Here is a 17,520-nt window from a genome sequence, read left to right as displayed (position 1 = left end):
TCCACCCCCATTAGGTTGCTCATCTTCTTAACGAGACAGGTGTTATCTTCATGTGTGTGTGTGTGTGTATGGGTAGCACATTGTGTGTACTACCAAAACACAAATAACTATATACATACTAATAAAGTTACTGGGGAATTTTCTTGTCATTACTTTCTCCTCCCCCTCTGCCGGAACGAAAGTTCAAAAGTGAACTTTAGCACAGTGAAGACTCACCAGTGCGGTGCCTCCTGCTGGTCATCTGGGAATTAGCTCTTTCCAGCCTCAGAGCGCCTCTTTCTGGCCAGTGTCTCACTTGCCTCAGGCCCTGTGTCTCTCCTGGACTCCAGTGCCCTTTTCTCTTGAGGTTCTGCCCACTGCACACACTGGGTTTCCCCTCTCCAGGGAACCCCCTCCCCCTATACCTACCTTGCCTCAGTGGCTAATGCCAGTCATTGAGCCCCCTCTCACTGGGGCAAACTGCAGTCTGTAATAGCCACACACCATTGGCAAGGGGGTTGGACCAGCTGCCTTTACCTATCCCCAGACTACACCTCTGCAGCCTCAGTACCTCTTTAGGCCTTGCACAAGACCTCAGCCTGGGAAGTTTCCAGGCTGGAGCTCCGCTCCCCAGCCCTGCTGTGCTGTGCTTCAAGTACCCTTTTCTCCCAGGCACCTAGAGCCTTCTCTCTCCAAGGCTGGAGAGACTCCTCCCTGCTCATAGCCCCCAGCCCTCTTATCAGGGCCAGCTGGGCCCCAATTGAGCTGGCCACACCTGTGGTCAGCTCCTCACCAGCCTCCCTCAGCTGCTCTCAATCCCTTTTACCTTGGAGTGGGGCAGCCGCCCCACTACAGAACTCTTCTGCTGTTATTACTGTTATCTTTACAGCACCCACAAGTAAATTACAATCCTGATGTTCAGAGGTGTTAAGCAATGGTAACTCCCATTGACTTCAGTTGGAGGTATGGTGCTCTGTACCTATGAAAATCAGGCCCTAGGCTCTTTCTAGTAAAGACAAAGATGTGATGCCTGCCACAGACAGATTACATTCTCATGCAGCAGGGGCACTTTCATGTTCTGTATAAGATTTAATCCAGACCAGATCCCTGTTTCCAACAACCAATGCACATCTCCTGATTGAGAAGATTAAGGCAGACAGCAGTTCCAACACCTTGAGGGGGCATCATTCAGAGCCCAACACACTTAAGACAACATAAAACTTTTTGAGAATAGCCTGTCTGACACTGCATGTGGCCCTTTTGTGAGATGGCAGAGTTGTTAGGCAATTACAGAAGAGCATGTGACCTAACATGGCCAGTTACATGATTTCTGCAAGAAAACCCACCACTGCCTCTTCTTTGATCAGATCTGCTGATACTTGTAATGTTCAAAGACAGAAGGCTCAATGGAACCTCTTGTGGAAAACAAAGCCAGACATGCTACAGCAAGGATACAAGAAACCCGCCCACAACACTTCACATTGCACATTAGTACAGGGACCCTGGTTACTGGCAATCCTTATTATGAACTCTCTAAGAAGCTGTCTAGGGCAGTTGGTTCAAAACCTCTGTCTTTTAGCAGACAGCCTGCAACAAAGTGACATGCACATTGATACACAGGGTCAAGAAACCATCAGCAGGAAGGCATTTTACAATGATTTTTTAATGATCACCACAAGAGTGACAAAAGCACCAGTCATCCTATTTTACGCTGTAGCTCACGAAAGCTTATGCTCTAATAAATTTGTTAGTCTCTAAGGTGCCACCAGTACTCCTTTTCTTTTTCCTATTTTACCTGTAACATTGTATTTCTTATTACTGTCACTCTACTCTTTTTTTTTTGTTACGACTCCTAGTCCTACTCCTTTGTGAAGTCTAGTCACTTAACACAACACTGAATTTTCTGATGATTGTGATTTTCTTTTTTCACCACAGAAAATGCTAGTTAGCAATGGAAGGCCATTTGCCTTATTTTTCTGGATATTATCCCAATGTCCACGTGTTTACCACTGCTCTCAAGTGGCTGACAACCTACAGAAAATAACTGCCTTAGTGACACAGATAGCTATTGGAAATCTTTCTGTAGCTCAAGCAACAAAGGCCTGGTTTTTAGAACCCAAGATCCGGGGTTCTGTCGCTAATGCCTTGTTTCTGGCTGACAGCCATGTTTGTCTGTGTATGTGATCACAGAGCTGTTGCAGTGTCAGGGTAAGATTCAGAACCTCAGAGAGACCTTCAGGGTGTAACAAAGGGCAGGAAACAGAACATTTGGGGAGAACAAGAACCAAAAAGCAGTTGTCAAAGAAGAAAATTACCTCTTTGAGGCAGCCCATGAAGTTGTTGCTGACCGGTGATCCAGGTAAATCTGCTGTACTTGGGCTCCCTCCTACATAGAAGAAGTCATCTGAACCCAGCATGGTGTAATCCTCTTGTGTATAGCCCGTGGTAGTGAGGATTCCATCCACAGATATTGTCACCTGTTCAAGGGATATAATGGACAAAAAAAAATTCCCAGCAATGACCTTACAGTTCTGAGAAGGGCAAGTCGCCTCCCCTATGTTTTATATCACTTTTATTAAGGTTTTGGTGAAGTTTGTTTTTTTTAGTGCAGCCAAGTTCCATTTTCTGGTCTGCTTTGCCCACGACAGAAGCACTCCAGCGCTTCTATTCACCCCTGTTTTGTTACCTTAGTGCTCCCAAGCCAAGCAGGCGTTCCATCCGTCAAGAGGCTCTCCACTAAATCAGGCTAGAAAATGGAACTGTCCTCAGAAGAGATTGTTCGTCTTAGCTGATTTTATGATTAATTAGTATTTATATTAATGATTATTGTTAGTTATTCAGTCATTAGTAAAAAACACTACTGAAGTCAAAGTTGATATTTTTGTTTTTTTTTATTTTATTTTTTATTTGCTCACAGCACACTGACAATCATGCATTCGGGGAGGGATGGAGGGAAAGGATCTCACTTTCAATACATTATGGATGTGCATGCCATGGACCTAAGTAGACAAACGCCCACTACCCACCACCGCAAAATCAAAGAAAGGAACAAATTAAATTTTAAAAGCGCTGGCTGAATCATAACCAACATACTAATAATATGAAAGGAAGAAATTAACAAAAACTAATAAAATAAAATCAACCACACACAGCAAGTGTGAGAGGAGCAGAGAAGAGAAAGAGAGAAAATGCAAAGCGTGCACACTCCACACTTTGACAGGCCCATGCCAATAAGATCTGGAGCCCGTAAATAAAGAGAGAAAGAGAGAGAGAGAGAAAATCTATTTCACACTTGCATGCAATCATCAAAAATGAAAAACTAAACAGAAAACAAGATAATCCAAAACAAAACAAAACAAAGACCTCAAAAATCCCAAACCCCAAAACACATGGAGGGTGAAGGGGGAACGGAGGGGGAGGAGGGAAAGGAGAAAGTGATGTGAATTTTGTTTAAAGGTTAGAAGGGTTTGTTAGTGGTTAGAAGGGGATATGGAGGAAAAAAGATAGAGGCCAATAGGAGAGGGACAGTCACCAGACGTGGACATGCCATGCAAAATGTGTAGTGAAACAAACAACCGGCTGAGCTCCTTTCGACCATGGCAGGTGGAAAGTTAGAGAGAGAGAGAGAGAGAGATGGGGAGAAGTGGAAATAAAGAGGACAGCTCTGGCCAATTTGCCTACAACAGCCATTGCAACAACAAAAGGATGAGAGAAAGAGAGAGCCTTCACCACACAAACTAGAGGCCCTGCAATGGTTCTGAGCTAAAAACCTTCAGAGAGTCAAAAGCAAAACAAGCAAACAAAGAGAGAAAGAAAGAAAGCTAAACTAAAAAGCAAAGGAGAAAAAAACCATCAGAGTGAAAAACAAAAAGAAAAAGGGAAGTGAAGAAACCAATGAAAGAAATTACCAAACCCCATTTCCAGAACAGTTGTGTTTGTTTTTGTTGTTTTGTTTTTTTCTTAAAGAAAATATTTTAAAAAATAAAGAAGAAAAAAAAAAGGTGTTCACAGTGAAATCAAAAGAAAATCAAAAGAGGAAGTAAATATAAAGGTGGGGGGGAAGGGGAGTAAAGGGAGGAAAAGGCAGGTAACACACGGCAAACCCAAAAAAAGAGACAATAAGAATGATATCTACCAGACAATGTAGTTTGTTTACCATAGCGTGTCCAATGCCTGAGTGCTTTGCGGAAAAGGGGGAAGAAAGGAAATTAAAAAATCGTGAACAGAAGGATTGTTAATTAAAATAACTAAAAGCAAAGATGAGTCGTTAGGGTGTTAGTACATTAGTTGGTTAGTAAAAATGACACATTGCATGAATGGTCTAGTGTTAGTCTTTCAAAAAAAGGCGTGGGGCGCCTGACACACACAGCGTGAAAGAGAGGACAATATGACCAGGACTCTATGGGAAACCATGTCTTCTAGATTGTAAAGAGGAAGGGAACTGCCTACTCTCCCTGCCTCCAACCCATATATATATTTAGCACCACTCATCCAGAACTGGATTAAAATTAAAATTGTGCAATACTTACTTTTCAAAAGCCCATCAGGGTGTATTCCCCACCAACAACCCCTTCCTCCCCACAGATACACACATCGCCCACTCCCTTCAAGAGAGACCCCAGCAAAGTATTTCCTCCCAACCACCCCCATCCTTCTTTCCCTGCCCCTCCTCTAAACTCTGCTACCCTCAAGTATTGCGGAATTATCCTAAACAAGAAACAATCTCCCTTGCCTGGAAGTTGTTGGCTGAAGATGAGCCCAAAGCCCTGAGGCTGTCCTTCCAGTCCCTTTATTTGCAGATTTCTTTAGAACAGGTGAATTCATGACTCTCAGGAAAGACATACAAAACACATGTGGTTGGATTGCCAATGTCCACCTGTAGCTCACCTGGGTCACCTGGGGTGCAGGAGTTAAACCCATTTTACTGATGAAGAAATTGCCTGTGTCAGACATTTGAGGTGGCAGGGGCAAAAGGTTGACATCATTTAGCATGTCTCTTGTTGTCTCTAAGACTGCATCTCCATTACTAGATGGCCCCATTCTACAATGGTATCAGGCTGCAGGCTTGGCCTCCACTACCCAACTAAGTGCTGGTAATGAAATCAAGGTAAGGGGAACCAGATCACAGAGTTATCAGTAAAACCCAGTTGGTTTAACGGAACCTTGGGATTGTTTTTAAATTTCCTCTAGAGTCGTGTGGAAGCCAAGTAGGTTATTTGTACAGGCGTTTAAACCAAGGAACCCAAGGCCCCTGTCGTGGAATCTCTGCAGTGTGGCCACCTTAGTTGTTAATGCCACAGTGCAGCCAGTGGAGACTTCATGGTCCAGGATCCAGTGCTCCGTTCTGATCCAAACAGGCAAAAACAGATCCAAAAATGCACACAATGGGAGCTGTCCTGCCTCCTGCTACTGACTTCCAGGACATTTTTCAGAGTCCTGGATTGATTTAGGAGGCTGATTTGTTTGGAGACTGATTTGCTTGGAGGAAATTGTGTGGAATTGCAACACAATGTCATTATATCCCAATTCCATTTTATTTATTCTTAGAGAATGAATAATAATAATACTTTACACTTATTGCCTTCTGTCCAAGGATCTCAAACTACTTTGAAACCTTCATCAAAGAAGCCTCATATCATCCTGTGTGACAGAGCAGTATTATCTCCATTTTACAGATGAGGAAACTGAGGCAGAGACAGGGAATGCGACTTGCCCAAGGTCACACAGTGACTCAATGACAGAGCTGCAAATAAAACCCAGGAATCCTGACTCACAGTCACCGTTCTGACCACTAGACTGCACTTCCCCCCATTCATGTTCTGAAAGTGCTGGTGAAAGATAGCTACAATTCTGTCCCTGCTACACATTTCCCAAAAGACAAAACCAGAGATCTGTGTTAACTATAATAGAAAGAAGATAAATAAAAAGTTCTACATTGACATTAGCTCAAGGGAAATTCTGAGTTCACGGTCTGTCCCTCTCTCTGAAGAGATTAACTACTGCATTAGTCACTTGATCTAAGAAAACAAAGGACTTGATATTGTCATACCTTAGTTACAAACCATGTAACCAAAAGTATTGGGCAAAGCCTCCCACATATGTCGGAAATTCTGATTTAATTTCCAGGAACATGGTCAAAAATTATGTTAAAAATGGCATAATTTAAGATGTGGATTATATTATTGGATTTTCCTAAGTCTCATTTGAAAAAAATAACTTTATTTGCTTTCTGGCAAATGTATTTCCCCCCAATGTAAATATTTTCAGTCAAAAATAAGGAGGCAATGGAGTTTCTTATAAAATCTAAGTGCCCAGAGTAACTCTTCTGTGTCCCTTTTCTCTAGCAGGGCTGTAAATATGGGAATGGTTCAGAACCAGCAAAGGCTCTTCCACCTGTCTTTTCTATACTAAAAAACGATATTATACTATTCTTCTGTGGACATATATACTCTGGAGGTGATGGAGAGCAGATGATATATTGTGGATATATTGCATGTAAAAATATACACTATGTCCTTTATATCACCTTCCATCAGAAGATCTTAAATCACTTCATACATATCAGTGAATTAAGACTCACAACCCACCTATGTGATGGGTAAGTATTATCTTTTACAGATGGGGAAACTGAAGGAAAGAGAAAGAAAGTGACATGCCCAGGAAATCGGTGGCAAAATCAGGAATAGCACTCAGATCCCCTAAGTCCTACTCCAATGCTTTTACCACAAGGCACTCCTTCTCTGTTTTATTATGGCACAAGATCATGGTATGATGAAGGTGTATAGCGGCCATAACCAATTCTGGCCCCTGCACCTTGAATGTGATAATACGTCTCTATCCCTCATGGCAGATATTAATAAATTATAAATCATTCCATTGTTGAATTGTGTTTATTCTGCAGTCCAGACAGATTCTAGGAGTCCTCAAAGAAGTCAATAGAAATTAAGAGCACTCAGCACTTTGCATGACTGGGCCTTTAATCACCTCTGCACTGTGTTTTTTTTTTTTTTAAGAGTTTGGTCTCCTTGGTGGTTTGAAAAAGAATGAAACAGCCCTGATATAACATCCTAGCTACTAGACAATCAAGCAGGATCCTCTCAGAATTCAGGACCAAACAATAATGTTGTGAACAGACAAAACAGGATGTATAGAGTACAATGTAAAATGCCAGGTGCTGCCTCACCTGTTTTCTTTCAGTGACGAGAACATGCTGCTGCTCTAACCATGCCAAAAAGACCTAGTGTTATTTGTATTCAACTGTGTACTCAGAAAATAAAATATATCTGCTAGAGAGGTATTTTTTAAAGAGAGAGTGTCCCATTTATAATTCCAACTGCCAACCCTCCCCATCACCACTTCCTCAAGATCTAAACCAGCTCTGGCAAGCAGCCAGGATGCATTTTGCTCTGGCTGCTCTTTGATGTTGAAAACTGATTTCCCAGAAAAATAAAAAATACCATTAGCTAAAATGGCCTATACACCAGAAAAAGATATTCAGAGAGCATCCATTCTGAAAACATCTAAAAATAAATAAAATGGAACCAATAAATAAAGTGATATATTCAGACCATTCCAGACTGACAGCCCTCAGACAGTTGCTGTATCTCCCTCTACTGGACCGATGGGAGTATTTTAATGAAATAGGATCATTAAGGCCCATCCACTGCATAAGAAATTAAATTTATATCTGCACGTGAAATAGTAGAACTAGACAAATTTTGACTTCAGTGATAACCCTGCTGTCGCATGTAATTTAGAACAGAATTTGGCCTGATTGAATATAATCCTCCAGTTTACATACAGACATGTTGAATATGTAAAAACACGGCATCTTGGATATTGTAGAAACATGGCAATTGCCGTAATGTATTAGACAACTCTCTCTAGTCTGTTTCCAGCAGTGGATATTTCAAAAGAAGGTCTAATATTCCCATAATGGGCAATTATGAACTAACACACCAATGGGTGAAGATTCTTCCTGATGTCAGGCTCTCGCTGGTTTATGACCTGAAGCAAGAGGATTGTTATCCCATGTACATTGTTATCCTAGCTAGTGTAAATGTTCCAAAAAGGCTGCTTTCTCAGCCAGTAAAGTTATATAAACCGGAATAACACCATGAGGATTTGTGTAAACATTCACATTAACAAGCAAATGGACAGATCACACTGTATACGTAAACTGATTTAAAATCTCAGTTTGCAAGCTGTTTACACAGTGTTTACCAATCAATAAGACACTAAACAGTTTATATTCATAATGTAAACTTCATTTGTCATGCAGTGGATGGGCCTAAGTGACTTGATCTATTCACCAGCTTTCAAAGCAATGTTATTTAATTTTATCTTATTTATTTATACACACATTTAGATTTCATGAGTGAGCTTTCAATATTTTAAGGCTAGCTGACTAGCGAAGACATCACCTGACAGAGCTGTCCGCTTAAAAAAGTGACAGGAAGAGTTGTAAAGTTATAGTGACAAGAATCAGATAAAGCCATTCCAAAGCGGCTCATTTGTGGTTTTTCTCTTTGTTTTCTTTTTTGGTCCTTCCATTTTTCCAGTCCTCACAGCCAACAGAAGAGTCTCATCAGCAGAGACACAAGCAATAAAACAGATCACAGAACAGAAAAAAAATAAAATAAAAAAGAACAGAGAAACAAAGAGATTCGGAAAGACTCCAGCCAATTAACTCCCAAGCTACAAAGTTAAAATAACCACACACACACACACACACAGATAGAGAGAGAAGAAAAAAGTAAAGGAAGAAACAAACACTTTAAGAATTAGACTTATGACATCATGGCAATGGTTAAATCAATTAACAAAACATAAAGACGACGAAGGGTGGGGGACTAAACAGTCAGCTGTGGAAAAAACCACTCTGTTCCCACAGTATTTAAATGCAACAAGAATATTACTGATACGATTGAAATGTAATTAAGGACATAATAAAAGAAAGAAAGAAAGAAAGAAAGAAAGAAAGAAAGAAAGAAAGAAAGAAAGAAAGAAAGAAAGAAAGAAAGAAAGAAAGAAGAGAAAAGAGAAAAGAGAAAAGGAAAAGGGAGATGAAAGTAAAGTCAAGTCACAAGTTTTATTATTAAATCAAACTGGGGAAAAAATAGACAAAAAATAATAAGTGGAAATGGAGATCTCACGACAGGGCTACATTCCCACTGACTACTGGTATTTCATTGTCCATTGGATAACTGAGAGACATCTGGAAGGGTAAAAACACTTTGATGTACTTCACCGAGCATCCCTATTTCTGTATCACCTGCCCCCATGTCTGCCCGGATAACACTAGAGAGAAGCCTTCCTGGCATTCTCACTCCTTCACCATTACCTGCCGCAGATTGCGCGTCACTTTAACGTCATGCCAAGCGTTGTCATTGAATTTGCCATTGACAGGCTCCACAATGGCCTCGAAGGCCCCGGACCCCAGGTTAATGACCAAGGAGACCGCGCCGTCTTTCAGAGCCAGGTTGACGTAATCAGCTGACTTGCCCGTGTGGAGGATGAGCCCGTTACGTTGCCACGTCTTGAAGGAGAGGGTGATCTCGTCGCTACTGCTCTGGATGGGGTTCTGGGACAGGTCGTAGCAAAGGTACTCTGAGCCACGGAAGGTGGCCACATTTTCATCTCTCGCTGAAAAAGAAGAAACAGAGAGAGAGAGAGAGCTGGTTAGTATTTTCCTTGCTAAGAACAGAATTAAAATCATTATTAAACTACTAAAAAATCTCATGGCTTTCTTAGTGTTCTTCTGTTGTTCCTGTGGACTGTGTTGTCTCTGTTGTAGTGTAGCTATCAACAGACTCAATAGTAGGGTCCTCAATCCCTGTTAAAATCAATATATTGGCTCTACTTCCATTGCAGAAAACATTGATTCCATGGAAGACATTCAAAGGTAGCACAATAGTGTCCAGAAGAAGGTAAATGTTAAAACTTATAATTGTGCTACAAATTAATTTACAATTTTATCAGAAGCATGAGAGAATGACCTCCAATGTAACCATCACACTACCACCTGCCCAGAAAGATTCCAAAAGGAGTAAATAATGTGCCTCTGACCACTACCATACTGGTAATGCTATGCCAAACACCTCCTGAACTACTATTAGGAGTATATCTGAGATGGTATTGAATCTAATTCTGGTTGATTTGTCCCTATGTTCCAGGGACATTCTGAAGGGGTAAAATGAGTCACTGCCTCAAGTTCTCTCCTTTGACAGTCACAGTGAAATCCATGTCAGAACACTGACACTGATCTGAAATGGACAGGGTAGCAGTAAACTCTTCTAGGTACTTCTAATTGCAGCACTTAGCACAGATCTTTGCCTGCTGGATGACACTACTTAGAGAATCCTTAATAGGCAGATGTGCCTCTTTGCAGAGCAAAATAAAGCATGGGGGATTGCTGGCAGCATACAACAAAGTCTCTCTTTCTTTGCAAAAAAAAACCCAAATTTCCTGTGTGTACAGTACACTAGGGCATGACCAGCAAACTCATTTCCTCTGGTGACCGGAGGCAGCATTTGAACTCAGCTCTGCAGAGAGGAAACTAGGGTTCCCACATTTCTAATTGCTGGTAACCAGACCCCCAAGGTTCTCCCTGCTCTGCTTCTTCCCCCAAAGCACCACCCCTTCCCCACCTCTTCCCCCCCAAGGCCCTGCCTCTGCTCCACCTCTTTCCCAAAAGTTCTTCTCCCCTCCTCCCCCCGTCACTCACTGGATCATCTCCACATTCTTCTCCTGCCCCCGCTGGCTCTCTCTGCTCTGGGACTGGGACAGGAGCTGCTGCATATTGACAAGGAGCCTGCCTGCATGTAGGAGGCAGTCCCAGCTGGAGCAGGTTAATGACCCGGAGTGTCCCCCCAGCCCATGGTAATTGGACTTTTGATGTCCAGTCAGTACATCTGAACAGATACTGCCAGGTCCCCTTTTCAACTGGACTTCCCAGTCGAAAACCAGGCACCCGGCAACCCTAAATGGCAGCTGGACACAGAAGCCAAAAACTGGACTGTCCGGATAAAACCGGGATGGATAGCAACTCTAGAGAACACACTAACATATAAATCCAAGATGCAACCTAAATGCCTTTTTCACACCACCAATTCCCTGTCTCCTGCAGTCCCTCAAATGTCTTTTTCTTCTTTTAATCATCTAGCAGAGTTGAAAAAGGAGGAAGTTTTGTGCTTTTTAAAAAAATATAAAAGCTGGAGTAAGCTGTGTATTAGATGGTTTCACATGGATAATTAACTGGTTTTGACAAATTGTTCTTTAGCCATTAGGGTTTTTTCATTGACTAATAACTAAGAATCAATGTTCTTGAAAGATTTCTTGCTCGTTTTCATCCACCAGTAAAGCAGCCAAATCCAGTGATGTTCCTGCTGCAGCACATAACACGCTCAGATGTGACTGGAGAGTCAGCCTCTCAACTTGAATCAAGTGTAGGGGGGCAATACAAAATATGGGTTGTGAAACTTGCAAAATGGCCGAGAGTGAGTAACACATTGTAAACAGGGTATTCAGGGGACTGATACACATTCCATGGCTCCTCACGTTATCAGCACAGTGGAATCTTGTTGAATCCCACTCACAAATGGAAGGCTGAATGTGAAATTACTGGATGTCACAATCAAACTGCAAAAAGAAAAGGAGTACTGGTGGCACCTTAGAGACTAACAAATTTATTAGAGCATAAGCTTTCGTGAGCTACAGCTCACTTCATCGGATAAATTTGGTGGAAAAAACAGAGGAGAGATTTATATACACACACACAGAGAACATGAAACAATGGGTTTATCATACACACTGTAAGGAGAGTGATCACTTAAGATAAGCCATCACCAGCAGCAGGGGGGGGAAAGGAGGAAAACCTTTCATGGTGACAAGCAAGGTAGGCTAATTCCAGCAGTTAACAAGAATATCAGAGGAACAGTGGGGGGTGGGGTGGGAGGGAGAAATACCATGGGGAAATAGAAAAGGAGTACCCGTGGCACCTTAGAGACTAACAAATTTATTAGAGCATAAGCTTTCGTGAGCTACAGCTGTAGCTCATGAAAGCTTATGCTCTAATAAATTTGTTAGTCTCTAAGGTGCCACGGGTACTCCTTTTCTTTTTGCGAATACAGACTAACACGGCTGCTACTCTGAAACCTGTCATTATGCATGGGGAAATAGTTTTACTTCGTGTAATGACTCATCCATTCCCAGTCTCTATTCAAGCCTAAATTAATTGTATCCAGTTTGCAAATTAATTCCAATTCAGCAGTCTCTCGTTGGAGTCTGTTTTTGAAGCTTTTTTGTTGAAGTATAGCCACTCTAAGATCTGTGATCGAGTGACCAGAGAGATTGAAGTGTTCTCCAACTGGTTTTTGAATGTTATAATGACTACCAGTTGGAGAACACTTCAATCTCTCTGGTCACTCGATCACAGATCTTAGAGTGGCTATACTTCAACAAAAAAGCTTCAAAAACAGACTCCAACGAGAGACTGCTGAATTGGAATTAAATTTGCAAACTGGATACAATTAACTTAGGCTTGAATAGAGACTGGGAATGGATGAGTCATTACACAAAGTAAAACTATTTCCCCATGGTATTTCTCCCTCCCACCCCACCCCCCACTGTTCCTCTGATATTCTTTTCAGAGTAGCAGCCGTGTTAGTCTGTATTCGCAAAAAGAAAAGGAGTACTTGTGGCACCTTAGAGACTAACAAATTTATTAGAGCATAAGCTTTCGTGAGCTACAGCTCACTTCATCGGATGCATTTGGTCTGTTTTTTCCACCAAATGCATCCGATGAATTGAGCTGTAGCTCACGAAAGCTTATGCTCTAATAAATTTGTTAGTCTCTAAGGTGCCACAAGTACTCCTTTTCTTTCTGATATTCTTGTTAACTGCTGGAATTAGCCTACCTTGCTTGTCACCATGAAAGGTTTTCCTCCTTTCCCCCCCCTGCTGCTGGTGATGGCTTATCTTAAGTGATCACTCTCCTTACAGTGTGTATGATAAACCCATTGTTTCATGTTCTCTGTGTGTGTGTATATAAATCTCTCCTCTGTTTTTTCCACCAAATGCATCCGATGAAGTGAGCTGTAGCTCACGAAAGCTTATGCTCTAATAAATTTGTTAGTCTCTAAGGTGCCACCAGTACTCCTTTTCTTTTTGCGAATACAGACTAACACGGCTGCTACTCTGAATCAAACTGCAGTCACTCCCATGTCTCTTGCATTAGGCAGCAGCCTATTCTGTTGCCACATTGACACATTAGTAGCACTTCTTTGCTTCATTTTGTCTCATTTAGTCCAAGCAAAGATTCAGCAGAGCCCCTTATAAGAGACTGAGGGAAAGGGAAGTTACTTAATTTATTGTAATTGGAGTTCTTCTAGATGTGTGGTTCTTATCTGTATTCCACTCTGGGGTATGCACACACTCCATGCATCTGAGATTGGAGAATGCCTACGAGTAGTGTCCGTTGGTCCATGGCTGAACCCCTCCTCTCCTCATGCTCCACACCAAAAGTATAAGGATGGGGCAGGCTGACTCTCTCTCCCCTTCCTTCTCTACCACAAATCCTGTCATGGGCCGAAGCAGAGGGGAAGGAGGGCAAGTAGTGAAATACAGATAGGGACCATACAGCTTGAAGAACTCCAGTTACAATAAGGTAACTAATTTCCCTTTCTTCAAGTGCTGGTCCCTATTTGTATTCCACTGTGGGTGACCGATGAGCATATTTAGAGAGGCGCATAGTGCAAGGATACCAGCAGGGATGATTTAGTTGGGGTTGGTCCTGCTTTGAGCAAGGGGTTGGACTAGATGACCTCCTGAGGTCTCTTCCAACCCTAATATTCTATGATTCTATAATATTGCTGCTTGCAGAACTGCTGTCTCAAGGGATGCATCAGTGACGGAGTCTTGGACCAAGGTGTAAATCCTCACCAATGTGTGGATGGAGCTTCACATAGCTGCCCTGGAAATGTCAAGCAGCGGTACCTCTGGAAGCAATGTTACTGAGGATGCTTGTGCCCTTGTAGAGTGAGTCTTTACCCCATGTGGGGGAAAAAGCTGTGTGAACGGATAATAAAGTAGAATACGGCTAAAGATCCGCTTAGGGTATGACTCCACTGCAATACAAGACCCACAGCACAGCTGCAGCTGGCCCAGGTCAGCTGACTCAGGCTCACAGGGCTTGGGCTGCGGGGCTAATTGTAGTATAGACATTTGGGCTCAGGCTAGAGCCCAGGCACTGAGACCCAGGGTTTCAGAGCCTGGGCGCCAGCCCAAACCTCAACATCTACACTACAATGTTAAGGCCAGCATCCTGATCTCCACGAGCCCAAGTCATCTGACCCAGGCTCCGAGACTTGGTGCTGCAAGTCTTTTTCTGCAGTGTAGATGTGCCCTTAGAGATACAGCTTGCCTTCATACTCGTTCTGCTATGACAGCAAGACAGTCTAGGTGACTTCCTGATCTGTTTCATTCTCTGACAGGAGAATGCTAATGCTCGTCACACACTGAGGGAAATGAAGTCTTCGCACCTCACCCAAGGCCCAGGTCTTCAGCAAAAACACGGGTAAGTGAATGGACTGGTTCATGTGACATTCCAAAACTATCTTAGGGATGAATTTTGGGTGTAATCATAGTGGCAATTTATCCTTATAGGCTATCATGTGCAGTGGATCATTCACTAAGGCCCTAAGTTTACCTACCCTTCAAACCAAGGTGACAGCAGTGAGAAAGGCGACTTTCATTGACAGGTGAGACATGGAACACGTAGCTAGCAGTTCAAAGCTTGCCTTATCTTAAGGGTAAGAAGACTGTCCAACATATTTCTGCTGTCTCTGAAGAGAGATGTTTTTGTTGAGCCCAGACAGAGAAATGTTTCCCCTTGGATAGGTGACATTTTCTGGTGGAAACTTTTCTGATATTTTAAAGACTGATTTGCACCACCTCAGAGCAGGAGCATTCTAGGTTTGACACCCATCCAAATACCAAGCCATGAGATGAAGAGCATTGGGGTTGGGATGCCTGACCCTGCCATTTTTCTGGATCAAGAGATCAAGAGATCCAGAAAGGTCCAAATACTAATAGATGGATGAGATAACACTGGTAGGAGGCTTGGAAACCAGAACTGTCAGGGCCATCTGGGGACAATGAGGATGACTTGTGCCCTGTCTAGTTGACTCTTCCGTAGAACGTGAGGTAACTACCAGGATGGAAGGGAACAGAAAGTGCTCGTCCCTGCTTTATTCTATAAAAATTGCAGTTATGTTAGGTTGTTTGACATTATCGGGACATGCTGGGATTGTATGAATGGTAGGAATGCTTTGCAAGCCTCTCCTACTGCTCTCAGTTCCAGAAAATTGATGTGTATTCTGTCTTCCTGAGGTGTCCAAGTGTTTTGTGCTATGTAATCATCCATGTGGGCTCTTCATCCTATCAGGGAGATGTCTGTAATTATTGTCTCATCGGGTGTGAAAGAGAACTCCCATACACACATAACAAGGGTCTCTCCGCCAAGCCAGAGAGGTCTTCACCTCAGAGGGAATAGTCACTATAATATTTATGCTGTGCTTGCTCAGCGCATATACTGTTCAGAGCTAAGCTGACAGGTAAAGGAGATGGAGTCTTGTGAATGGCATCACATAAGTACATGGCGCCATATGCCCCAGAAGAGTAAGGAACAGCCAAACTCATGTAATGAGGGTTGTGTGTAATTTCATCTATCAGAGTGTCCATGGTGTGAAATCTGTCAGTGGGGAGGTAGATTTAATTTAATCCGATTTGATTTAATCCGGTGTCGTTCCTATAAATTTATGAACTGTGTTGCAGTCAGGGTAGGCTTCTCTACATTTATGCAGATTCCCAGGGATGCTAAAAGGTGAAGTAATGATGAAGTTGACATTAAGGCTTCGAGGCAAAATCTGCCATTCAGAAGCCAGTACTCCAAGTGCAGAAAGATGGTGGAGCTGGCTTGTCTGAGCTGAGAACACTTCTCTGAAGACTCTGGGAGTTATAGCTAACCTGAAATGGGAGCACCCTGTATTAATAGTGTTGGGAGTCCACCACAAATCTGAGGAATCATCTGTGAGAGGCGTGAATATCCACATGAAACTGGGAGTCTTTCATATTGAAAGCTGTGAACCATGTGCCTTTTTCTAGGAATGGTATTATCGATCTCTGTGTAACTATACAAAATTGCAACATGTGAATAAAAATACTGACACAGGTTGAGAATGGGTCTCCAGCCTCCTTTCCTCTCAGGGCAAGAAAATATTTTGAACAAGAGCCTTTTCCACAATGTTCAGGGGGCACCTGCTGTATTGCTCCCCATTGGAGAAGAGACTATATCTCCTGAAGGAGGATTCTTTCGTAAGAGACGTTCCTGAAAAGGGGAAGGGTGTTTTGAAGAAGGTGGACAGAGAAACTTGACGGTATACCTGGAATGGATGATATCCAACAACCACTTGTCTGTTGTTATTGCCTCCTTGGTTCCAGGAGATTCTCGATCCCCTGTCTGGGCTGAATTCCCTGGGTGGCAGTGAATCTGGTTCCACAGGAATATCCGACTCTTCCAAAGATGAAAAGGTTAGATCCAGGTCCATCAGCAGTGCTGATGGTTCCCTTGAGAGGAAATTGTACCTAATGGTCAGGACAAAGGATGGACTTTTTTCCAGAGTCCTATATTCCCACAGGCATTTATCTCTTTCCCTGGTGAGGATCAGTCTCAATAACAATGAAAATTGTGGGTCCAGGAGGACGAAGATATTGTCCGAACTGGTATAAGTCACCAGCACCTTTGGAGGTTGTATTTTTCACCTGTACCATTGGAGTAGGTATAGAGGGTGATTCTTTATGGGGCCAGGATGGTATTGACACTGAATGTGATTTTCTATGGTACTGAAGATTCCCAGTCCTTCAGGTCCCGGGGCTTCATTTTAGGTGACACCGCAATCAGTGTTGAGATTGATGTAGAGGCTGTTACCAAAGGAGTTTTGTTCTACGAGTCTTTTGAACTCGCCCATGTGGCTTTGGATGGCCTAAGCCTTTATGGTTTGGACTTGACGTCTCCCTCTACTTGGAGGGGGTCAGGGAGGGATCTCTCCTCTTAGAAAGTCTAGGAGAGGATCTGTTTTTGTGTTTGTGAGCATGAGTACACTTTTACTTTCATGGGGACGGCTAACCAAAGGGTCCTTCTCTCTGCCCCTCTCCACTCCAGGATCAGGCATAGTACTAGGAGATGCACTCCTTGCTGACTCTGATCATCGTACAGGGAGCTGTCCCCAGCTGGTTGTGACTGAGGCCTCACTGTATGCTCCATAAGGTGCTTCCAAAGCCAAAGTTCTCACACCTGCCATGTTCTGTTGGAAAAAGAATGGCAGATACTACACTGAGCAAAGATATGAGTTTCTCTGAGGCAGTGCTGCTTGTTGTCGCAGACCCAAATGAAGCAGGGAGAGAAGACAGAGTTTTTGAAACCCAGTATTCTGAGTATAATCTAAATCCCACACCAGGAGGCCAGGAGGGTTCATCGGGGTA

General features: G+C 42.8%; 1 protein-coding gene across 2 annotated transcripts in view; it reads right to left on the bottom strand.

The window, feature by feature from the left end:
- The window catches only part of NRXN3 (neurexin 3), a 1,462,434-nt gene that overhangs the window by 1,010,135 nt on the left and 434,779 nt on the right, over positions 1 to 17,520 (bottom strand). For both annotated transcript variants that reach the window (XM_043516016.1, XM_043516015.1), the window contains 2 exons: positions 9,323 to 9,624; positions 2,295 to 2,456 (listed from right to left, as the gene is read on the bottom strand). In XM_043516016.1, the coding sequence (XP_043371951.1) occupies positions 2,295 to 2,456; positions 9,323 to 9,624 (464 nt within the window). The remainder of the gene's footprint in view (positions 1 to 2,294; positions 2,457 to 9,322; positions 9,625 to 17,520) is intronic.

Source organism: Dermochelys coriacea, chromosome 6 (genome assembly GCF_009764565.3).
Source record: "Dermochelys coriacea isolate rDerCor1 chromosome 6, rDerCor1.pri.v4, whole genome shotgun sequence".
Classification (NCBI taxonomy): Eukaryota; Metazoa; Chordata; order Testudines; family Dermochelyidae; genus Dermochelys; species Dermochelys coriacea.
This window is presented reverse-complemented; position numbering and strand designations above follow the sequence as displayed.